At 41.4% G+C, this 11,086-nt stretch overlaps 1 protein-coding gene across 3 annotated transcripts; it reads left to right on the top strand.

The window, feature by feature from the left end:
• Positions 1-1,265: 1,265 nt before the first annotated feature.
• On the top strand, positions 1,266-9,903 carry ccdc71 (coiled-coil domain containing 71). 3 transcript variants are annotated; one of them, XM_088636564.1, is made up of 3 exons: positions 1,266-1,667; positions 5,407-5,501; positions 6,900-9,903. In XM_088636564.1, exon 3 carries the CDS (start codon positions 6,959-6,961, stop codon positions 8,111-8,113), a length of 1,155 nt encoding a protein of 384 aa, XP_088492690.1. In that variant the 5' UTR covers positions 1,266-1,667; positions 5,407-5,501; positions 6,900-6,958; the 3' UTR covers positions 8,114-9,903. The 3 variants fall into 3 exon arrangements, with proteins under 3 accessions (XP_088492690.1, XP_088492691.1, XP_088492689.1); XM_088636565.1 differs by lacking the exon at positions 5,407-5,501 and having other exon boundaries at positions 1,266-1,678; XM_088636563.1 differs by lacking the exon at positions 5,407-5,501 and having other exon boundaries at positions 1,267-1,667.
• The last annotated feature ends 1,183 nt before the right edge of the window (positions 9,904-11,086 follow it).

Below are 11,086 nucleotides of genomic sequence, written 5' to 3'. Positions count from 1 at the left end.
CTTGGAGTTCACCAGGTCTGATGTATCGCCAGGAATAAGAGGCACCCTACGGAGGTCTTGGATATTGATTAAATGTAATCCAGACCCATAGGTCACAAATCCAAAATCTTCAAGTGAAAACCACACAGTTGGCTACCCTAGGTGTGGAGTACTAAGAGAAATGACACTTGCATTTGCTTTGTAGCTTCTGTTACAGAAATGTACAATCTGGAGCATACTTTTGCGTTTGCGCTTAAGTTTTCAACCTGGGTTGAACACTGCCTCCCAGGTCAAGATCTTAGAGCCCTGCAAGCTTTCAGGGTTGTGTTCAGCTCGGGGTGAAAATGACAATGTAGGTAAATCAAAAAGCATCATTGACATTTATCATGAAACACTGGCTAAATGACGTATTTCTCTTATTAAGGGACACTGTACTTTTTTTCTGACCCAGAAAATCAAGGGTAGGTAGCAGCAGCCAGACATACAATTGTTAGGTGCAATAATGATGCCTGACTCTGCTGACTCTTGTAGGAGTAAATTTCCCCTCCCCCACCCCACAGATTGCAAAACAGAATTTGCTTACTATCAGAAGGGGTTTGAAACATAGAGGAGCGCTGTTAGCCTATTTTCTTGTTTTGATATGCAATACTGTAATTAGTCAATTAATCTATTTATTGAATGATACCGGATAAAAATAAAAAAACCTGTTTTGCTGGGCATGGATTGTTTTTTTTTCCAGAGCTCAGCATTACTTTTTTAATAAATCTCTCTGATTTCCTGTCCAGAAGCAATATTTTGAATGCAGTTTTGAAAACACTGTATATGTGGTGTCAAGACGGACACACAGATATGACAACATGCACCGTGTTGCTTTCGTGATTCACAGTGAAAGACTATTTTTAGCTAGAAACACTGGAAAATCAGCTAAGCCTCGACAATCAAGAATAACAGAAAATATATTAAATTGCATCAATTTTCTGAAAATTCCGGATACTGCACCCGCTTCACTTACAGTAATTAATATGCCCCTCCTCGTTCTATTGTGACGTAAAACCCCACCCTGTCAGGCTCCTCCCCCATCCCCATCCCCCCCTCCGTCAATCAGCGTTTATCCCCGCCCAGGTATTCATCTGTACCCTCCCTTCTTGTGTTTTACATCCAATAAAAAGCTTTAACCACGCCCACCTCGCAGACCGCCTCCCATGTTCAACCCACTTATAGTGTGACCACGCCCACGCCCCGCCCCTTCGCGATGCCTAAAATGTAGCTAAGCCAGCACTCCCCGTCCCTTCCACATGCGAAGCCACCTCCCATGGGACGGCTCTTGCTTCCTTTTTTAGACACTGAGCCCGTTTCCTGGGTGGTCGTACTGTTTGTACCCACCTACTTCGAATTATTCCCGCCCCTCTTTTCTGCCTGTTATCTTTATCTGCAACTCCCCCTACTGTGAGGTGGCAGCCATCTTAACTCGGTCTGGCTCTCTTCAGGGAGATACGAGCTAGCACTTGAGACGCCGATAGGTGCTAATAAAAAGTGAGACCGAGAGAGGTGCCGAGTCGCATTCTCCTGTTTCTTTGTTTTGTGAGACGCAGACAGTTTCCCAACAAGGAAGAACTTGACTTCGCTTCTGCGTTTCAACAGTAGTTCTGTACTACGGAGCTTGAGGACCTATCCCTCCACCATTGAAGGTAATACCCGGGTGAGAAGGAAATATATATTTTTTAATAATGATTTTCTTTGCAGCGGGACTATGCGTAACGTATTGTGGCTTGTGATGTATGCGTTTCCTTTTTCCCGGATCTTTGTTGGTATTTTTATTTCATCACGAAGAAATCCGGGCCATCTGGTCAGTGCAACAATAACTGAGAGTAGACGGGAGAATTGGTTTTGTCAGAGAATTTAAAGAGGTATTCCTAGCCGTGACGAATGACATCTCTTGAACAAAGGGTGTAAAAATGAAGTTTTCCCCTTTTTTTATGATGAGGATGCATTCCTAGGAGTTGCTGCCTGGCTGGTAGTGCATATTGGCTAATGACGTGAAGTTCAATGCATGCTGAGCTTGTGCCTGTCTTCTAGTTTCATTTGAGCTGAGAGCTGAAGGTAACTTTTGGAGACGTCCGCGCTGAGCTACGAAAGTGCCCCACGAAATGCATCTGGACCAGCGAAACAATATAACTTTACTGCTGAAGTCTCTCATGTCGCCGTGATTCGTGTGGCTCGCCATGTAGGCATTTATAGAAAGTCACGGGGTGTTTTGTCCAAAAAAAAAAAACAGAAGTTGAGCACGGTGTTTTTGAGTTCTTTGCATGGTGTTTTTTAAATAAAGTAGCGCCTTTCTCTCACGAGTACTGCAACTGAGGATACGCGTCGTAAACGCAAAATACGAACTTGGTCATGTGTGTTTGAGAGGTCTGTGCAGTGCACCTTTTTTAATTTGGAGGTGAAAACTCCCCGTGAAGCCTGTGTGAAGTGCCTGCTTTTTTTACGATTTACATGAATCGTGGTAGTTGGGTTCGTGAAAAACAGGTTTTGACAAGTAGTATCCGGTTCGAAGTGGCTGGTCCACATTTTTTTTAAAAAAACGAACATGTAAATGTGGCTTCTAATGGCTTTGTGCTCGGCTTTTTTTTACATCAAAGAGTAACGGCGGTTCTTATGTGTTTTCTAATTGTGAGGAATGACTATTGGTTGTTTGAATACTATATCTTGAAAGTCGTGGCTCTGATGAATTCGACTTTAAAGGGTTCCCAAATTGTGTAGATGTTACTGGCGTTCAAGGTGTGCGTCCTGGATTAGCTTGGTAACGTTCGCCGTTTTATTTTATGACGGCGTGTCCGATTGGCGATCTACGTTCATTCAGTTTTAACTCGAGTTCTACCTGTGAGAGAAGACGCCAAGGATACTGAGGACTACCACGCCGTGACGCTTGCGAGAGAGCACAGATAGTATCGTGCTTAAATAAGGAGACATGAGCGACCTCTACTGGCGTGAAGTGGCGGTGCATTGGTTTTGCACCAATCTGCGCTGCTTCCTCTACGTGCCTGTTCTGCTCGCCCCGCCCCTTTACGCGTCTAAGTAATCTGCACATCCCCGGTCTCCTGCTCCGCCGCATTTTGAACCATATTTCGATTTTGCTAGTACCTGAGATTGGCGAGCCTACAGCAGCAAATTAAGTGAGAAGTCCAGAATTTCAGGTAGCCAGGAAAAACCTAGGGCACCACTCATAGTGATGTATTCCTCAACACTAATGAAATGAAGTCCAGCACCGTAAAACAAAAGGATGCTTGTTTTGTAAATGACCCACATCTGTGTTTTCAGAAGAAGCTAGTTTTTCCAGTCTCTCTACATCCCTATCCTCAACTATGGCCAGCAGCTTTGGGTAGAGACTGGAAGAAGGAGACTGTGGGTAAACGTGTCAGGAAAGAGGTATTTCTCCGTAGGGCTGCTGGGATTACTCTCCGTGACAGGGTTAGGAGCGCGGCAGTCTGGGAGGATTTTGGAGTCAAGCTGCTCCTCCGTAGCTCGGGCATCTGATAAGCATGCCCCCACACTCCTCTGGGAAGAGATCCTGGGACACGCTGGAGGGGTTAAATCAGCTGGTCTGGGAACACCTGGCAATCCCTCGGGAGTTGCTGGAGACTGTTGCTGGGGAAAGGGAAGTCTGATCTGCTCTGCTCTGCTCAGCCTGTTGCCGGTGTAACCCTCACCAGGAAACGGATGGACTGACTTACATAGGAGTTTAGAAAATAGCCTCGAAGCTTGAAAATGTAACAAGAAGCAGCAATCCACTGCTCTGCACAAGCTTCTGGTGTAGATAGCACCACTGACCACAAGACGCATGTATCCGAAAAGGCAGACAGATGGTAGATGCTTGTAAAAAAAAAAACGATTCTAGTGTAGATCATAGTCTTATGAGCTTCAAAGCTAGCACTAGAGTGAAACAATGAATGGGGAGCAAAATGTGACTTTAACAACAGAGCCTTATACAGTTTTAAAGATATAGGATATTCCTTCTTAAAGTATACATTTTAAGTCAGTTAAAATAGCTTAAATTTTGTTTAATGGAGCTCAGTGATTTATTCACTTGAGATCACTTTTACACAGAAGTGATACTGCACTTCTCACATTTTCATCTGAGACCACATTGAATCTTTAATGAGTGAAGTGAGGTGGTTATGGTATTGATAAGCTCCCACAAGTTGCTGGGGAAAAGAAACCCTTGTCCCACAGAAAGTAGTCTGGTGTCAGCTGTTGTCCTGCGTCTTGCTGTGACAGACGGGCCCTTGGCTGAAAGCAATGGGCTACCACATTTAGTGCAAGAGCACAGCACATTTGTGACTGACATTAAAAGCTCTGGCTTAGTGATGGTGACCCAAATATACAAATGGGCATTAAAAATGCAACATGCATGCAATTATGTGTTGCATTCTACGCTCCTTGCCACTGATCCTTGAGAACACCAGTGGCCTTGGAATCTTGTGCAACCTTCAGACATCATTCCAAATTCCAAAACCTCTGATCATCAATAAAGTAACGTGAGGTGGACATGCTTTTCAGGATGATATAATGTCAGAAGTCCCTTTTCCCCGCCATCAGCGAGTTGACTGATTCTAGAATTCTGACAAAGAGGGGATGTGACCTTAGTGGCCTCTGGTAAGAGGTAGTAGTGTGCCTTTGTTCTGTACTTTTATTATGGGTGGGGTTCTAGAAGGTTCTTGACTTAAATTGCTTTAAATGCATACAAAACAAATCCCTGTTAGAATTGTCAGCTGTGCGTTTGGGCAGTCGGGGGCAGTCAGCTAGTATTGAAACCCAACCTCAAAGCTTCACGGTTAAATTCAGTTTTAGGATAACGCAGACCTTGTAGGGAGTTGGTTGTAGGGAACTGTGGTTTAAGCTTCCATTTAAAGAGGTATTGTGACTAGAGAATTTTCTAAGGCACTGAAAAAAGTGCATAAAATGCCTTGATACAGAACAACTGAATAAAAGAGTGATGAAGCCAGTTTAAACAGTATATATGTCAGTCCTTCAAGTCTTTCTCAAGGGTGTGTGTTTTGTAAATGGAAGTAACAGGCCCATAGCTAGCATTGACTGCGAAGTCTGTCAAAATCCCCCTGTTCCACTTGTTGGATTGGAAACAAATCGGGCTGATGAGCTGGCCATAGAAGGAGTGAAATTCTGTTGCCGATGCAGAACTTGTTAGACAAAGTGTGCAGTTTGGAGGTGGACGTTGTTTTGTACTGGAGCACGACCCGAGCCATGAAGTTGAACGAACTATGACTGGGTTATGAGCATTGCCCCCTGGGTTTTGTTCCTGCCATACCACCCTTGTTCTTTGAATGCATATTATGCTGTCCAAGAGCATTCCGGAATTGCCTCCAAAATGCATCCTTCTCCAATTGTTACTCTGTTTTTTTCCCATCACAGCACTGTTACGTTAAAACTGGATCCATCCGAATTTGTAGATAAGACTGTAAATGCTGTCTGCACCACTGGAGTTGTCACCCTGATGCTGAAGAATTGTATGTATTGATAGTCTGTGGGGACAAATGCAGTGTTCTGTAACTTTCTGGTGGCTGTTTGTGGAGGGATTCTTTGGTTTTCAGTCAACAAGTTTTAATTTACTTGACTGATCGGGGAATTTAGAGCAAAAGAGCATCTGTGGAAAGACTGATAAATGAAAGATGACGTTGGTCATGGATATGCAGTTTTATTTTAGCCTCATTTTAAGAAATTGGAAGTTGTGGTTGGCTGTCTCCCAGTGCTGCAGAAAATCCCGGATGGATGTGGTGCAAAGTTGATACACATTTGATTTCAAGCACTCAGAATTTTCACCTGCCATCCAGATGGGCTTTGTTTAAAAAATTGGAGCCATCATGGACTTATAACTGCCAGTACTAGCTAGCTTTCTTTTCTGGTTTGCTTTAGGTTTTTAGGCAATTTGTGAATAAGCACATTCTTTGCAGCTAGGCTGATTGGTGATTTTAAAATGAAACCTGCAAAAAACATCCACACCATATCCCCTTATGTTTCATCTTAATTTTTTTAATTTAGTTAGTTCAATTAAACAATTTATTTGATAATGTTTTGTACTGGACTTGCTTTTTAGTGACTATCATTTTATTTGTGGTTCTTGATCTTTGTCTGGCTTTAGTGTTCCATATGCTTTAACACAGAACAAGGTTGGTTTGAAACTTAACCATTCATTAATGAATCATTAAATCTTTTATGGTGTTGCAAACAAGAAGCAGTTATTTGCCCTGTTCTGCTTGTCAGCAGCTCACTAGTTCAATAATCTGAACTTTTTTTGTTTGCCACAAGCCTACTATGCACTGTCAACAGATTAAAGAATCTTTTTTTTATCTAAAATGTCAAAGAACTGAATCTTGAGGGATTAAGGAATTAAAATTTGTGATGTTTATTCCTGATTTATAGGGAAATTCAAAACCTGAATCTGATTTTTAAAAAAAACTGATAACAGAAGTCTGGCAAGTGTATGTTGTCTAACAGCCCATGTTAAACCTAAACTTAAAACCAGTTTCCGGTATACAAATATCAATCTTTAAGGTTTTTATTGGTAGAAAAGCTTCCATCAAGCATTGTTAAAGATGAGAAAAAGAGACTGTGAGCCTTGTATAGATCCCTGTGGTACTCCTGTTTTTCTGTTCACTAGTTTTCTCTTCCTAATCCACTGTTATTTATGGATTCTTAAAGCTTTTAATTCATGAGTCAATGTACATGGTTCTTCATCTGTCATTTTGAGCTTTCGCTAGACTTCTGTGATGTCTTTACCCATTGGTTAGGACATCCCACTTTGAAATTTTGAAACCAACAAAATTTGATACTCCGAAACGTCCTTGAAATAATAAAACCATCATGTAAGTGAGTCTTAATATTTTTAATCTTTTTTTTTTTTTCAGGGCTGATCTCAACAATTGACTTTTGAGGATTTTATGTAGCTCGGCCATTGGCTTATGCCATGAATAGTAAAGACGATATTGTGGAGAAGAAGGCGGTTCATTCTTGGTCCAGAATTACATCAGCTGGACAGACAGCTCTCTTGGAAGCCTTAAGAGTATTCAGTCCCATGTCCAAGGACCTTCTGGATACTGAGACGCAGCTTGTATCTTTCCTTCAGGGACTCAAAGACGAGGGTCATAAGGCCACTGTTCTAAAGAGCAAAGACGTTTATGGTTACGAGTCGTGCACAGCAGAAACTCCTTCAGTGGAAAAGATGTCAAAGCCTTTAGATACTACTGGTAAGGTTACAAAAGTATTAAAACCTGTAAAGAAAAGAGCCAGAAAAACTGTTGCCAAGAAAAAAGAAATCAATTATGCTTTGTTGAGTGCTGCAGCTAAGTTAGTATTAAAGAATCAACCGAAGATCCTGTTGACTAACCTTTCACAAGAGTCTCTGAAGCGAACAGTTGCAGTGCTTTCCAAACCATCGGCTTCCACCGTTCATGTGGTTAATTCTACAAAAATGCAGCCGTGCCTGAAATTGACCAAACTAACGGCACCCTCAGGGAGTCCTACAGCGAGGCTACAAATCCATTCGGATTTAGGGTCGCTGGGGATTTCTGTGCCCAATTCTAACTGGGCACCAAAGCCAACAGGGACATCGGCGCAACCTTTGGAAAACTCTGGTAAAACATCAAAGGGACCACAGACTGACAAAATGCGTGTAAGTTCCTGCCCAGTGAAAATGGCGGTGGCCCTAGTGGGTGATTCTACAACAATCACATGTCAAAATGACAGGGTGTTGAAAGAAAGTAATAGCTACAAAATGGTTCCCGTCAGGATTGGCAAAACAAATGCACCAGGTGACAAACTAGGATGGAGCGATAAAGATTCTGTCAGGGTGCTGAACTGTCAACCAGATGTGGAGGTGAGGAAAAGGAAAAGACTAGAGGAACCAGAAGAGCCGACTGCGAAGACGAGACCTAGGAATGGTTCATGGGTGGGGAATGGTCAGGATGAGTCTGGGCTAAACGAGAACAATCTCAGGTTCAAGGTGATCAAAGTTGATGACTCGATTACAGACGAAGAAGTGAGACGAAAAGCCCAAAAGATCTTACAAGTCAATCTTTCTCCTGTGATCGAAATACGACCGCTTATAGCTCAACCTTTTTAAACCACAGTGGCGTTTTCATAGAACCTCTCTGCATGATACCTAGAACTGCTTTGTTTTTCTTAAGGTATCAGTGAGCCCTCGTTTTATGGATCTGTGTGGCATTTGTTTTTTTATTTCCTGGAAGATTAAAGCTCTTTATCCTTTAGTGTCAGCAATTGAAATGTCAAAACAAATTGGTGAATTTCCTGGGCATATGCATCTTGTCCAAAACAAAAAGCAAGTTTGTTTGTTACTCCTCCTGTAAAACTTGAACATGAAAGTTGTGTATTTCTTGAGCTTGTCTTTGTATAATTAATTGGTCATGAACAGTCTACCATTGTATGGTGAGGTAGATCACCCAGCAAGGAAAGGGGAAAACAAACCTCAATTAAAAGGGCAGGGTATGTGCTGCTTGCGGCTGGTGATCTCTTGGAGTGCCAGTAAAAAGCCTATGGTGAAGGATGATGTTGATGATGCTGGCTGGAAGTTCAGTTGGTATTTGCCATTGTAAAATAGTGTGAATGTAGAGCATCAAACATGAAGTATGTAAGCCACCAGTTCCGTACGTCTTTCACTTTTTTTCTGAATTGTGAAAATGACGATTTGGGACTATTTACACCTTTGGCACCTCTTGAGTGGTGTGCATAATCTAAAGGTTCAGTAACTGGGGCAGGCCCTGGTCTCGGGAGGCTGAGTTTGTCTGGATTTCATTCCATCTCGGACCTTGGAGACTTAATTGAACCAGTGAAGTGAATGAGTTAGCTGTGTTTTGGGGGTCTTAATCAAAATGGTGCCTTTTAAAACCTGCAGGAACCTGGTTTCTGAGAGCCAGGGTTGCTAAACCCTGTTGAATTATATTCCACATGCCCGATAATATCAATGATTGAGGGAACTCGATGGGGGAGTGGGCAGCCAGCAAATGAGTGAATAGATGTAATATTTTAGTAACACTAGCGGGTTCTTCCACTTCTTTCTGGGTGAGCTCCCACGCCATACGATGGTATGTCTTTGAGGAGGGCTTTATGTGAGAGGGGTCGCACACTCCACTGAGCTCAGTTGCTTACTGTGGAGCTTGCATCCCCAAATGTGAAATTTCATGATTAGCGATGGCTACAGTATCCCATTGAGCCTAACCTTTTTGCCTCTGGGCAACGGGAGGAAATTGGAGTGTCCCATAAAAACTCACGAACCCAGGAACATGCAAACTCCAAAAACATGAAATTGAGATGTTTGAACCAAAGACTTTTTTTTTTGTCGACACAAAAATGAAAGAAGCTTTCACTTGATTTCCAGTGTTACTATTTTTGAAATGGGAACAAAAAAACAAATTGAAAGGGATACTGTAATTATAATTTTCCATTTTAATGTATGAATCATTGATGCTTTTTGAACTGATTGTTTTGGGGGCAGAACACCTCTTCTGGATAGGCTACAATGTGGATATCATTCTTAAAGATGCATCCTCCCATTCGATGGCACACAATCATCTAATAAACAATGAAAGCTCTGTTTGACAAATGCCCAGTGCTTTTGGACCATGGATGTTCTAGGGATCAGCAAAGGGATGAATAAACTTGGATGCAGTGAGGTCCTCTATAAAAACCCACATGGTTTTTCACAACCCTTCAATATGGTGCAATTTTAAACTGAAATGTATTTTGTTTTTTGTAAAATATTGCACTGTGATATTTTGGTATACATTTTTTATTTGATTATTTTTTAACTTCCATTGTAAAGGAACAAAAAATGCTTAATAGATAAGCCATGCCATCTTTTTACTATGCAGTATCCATAGGAAATGTTTTTTTTTTCTATTACTAGGAGGCATAAAATCTGGTATTTTTTTAATGGGGTGAACTTTCTAACTTTATTATTTTGATTTTTAACGTACCTTTTAAGGTGCCATATTTCAAGTACCATATTTGGTAGAGATGTATGGCAATATGTTTAGCTGTATTCACATTTCAAAGTTGTTTTTTTTCCTTGAATTTTCTTTGACAATATAAGGAGTATTATAAGGATCACTTGATTTTGAAAGTTATGGCTTATTCTGGAGTTTTTTTTCTTCCTATTTTAAGTGATCCCTTCTTCAAAGTCTAAAGTTTAATGTCTTTATTTCAAACTTTTCCCAGTTTTCTTAGTCTGCTGAATGTAAGCGCCTTTTGATGCAGAACACAAAGATTGCCCTTCTGTTTAAGGCAAAGTGGAATTGCTCTGCTTCTCGTCTAGAATGACAAATTGTCTGACGTTATCGTGCACCAGAAATGGATGCTTGCCTTTTATTGCCAAAGTGAAACAAGTGAGTTGTGTCTTCTTGCTGAAGGGACCTTTTGCCCCGATAGAAGAGGTTACATTTATTTGGCTTTCCACAAACGGATATTGCAGCAATTAGCCTTTTGTGGAAAAGCTTTGAGAGAGACGTGCTGTAAAATATAACCAGTGTCCAAAGTAGCTTAGAAACCGATGCAAAACTTTTCTTCCCTCTACTTTCCAAATAACCTTCAGCAAAGCCACAGTTAATTTCTTCAAGTAGTAGAAACAGAACTGCAGTTGAAATCTGCATTGCGTTTTAAAGATGGTTTTATGGTCTTTTCATTTCTGGTACACTACCTATGGTTTTGTTTATAAAGGATGAACTGTTTTTGTGAACACATTCTGTTTCTCCTCTTTAACATGTATATACAACTGATATTCAACAAAGCTGAACCTGTACCAAGACTGTAGACACAAAAACATCCTCCGAGTTGCCCCAGTGATTCTCGCAGTCTTAATTTCGAGGCTGTACAACACCAATTCGTGTCCAGTTCAGGCCTGACCGCAGTGGTTTCCCAATAAGTCGGAGGATTCGGTGGCAACAGGGATATCTTTCATTGGTCAGATTGGTGATGCATATCCGAGTTGTGCTGCAATCAGTCTCATCTCTGCTTTCCAAGGCTGCACGAGCATGCTCTAAGTTTAAGGATAAATCCAGCTGCCTGTGGTTAATGTTTTACA

This window comes from Lepisosteus platostomus, chromosome 6 (genome assembly GCF_059453375.1).
Source record: "Lepisosteus platostomus isolate fLepPlt1 chromosome 6, fLepPlt1.hap1, whole genome shotgun sequence".
Taxonomy (NCBI): domain Eukaryota; kingdom Metazoa; phylum Chordata; class Actinopteri; order Semionotiformes; family Lepisosteidae; genus Lepisosteus; species Lepisosteus platostomus.
Note: the sequence above shows the minus strand (reverse complement) of the source record. Positions and strands in the feature narration are given on the sequence as shown.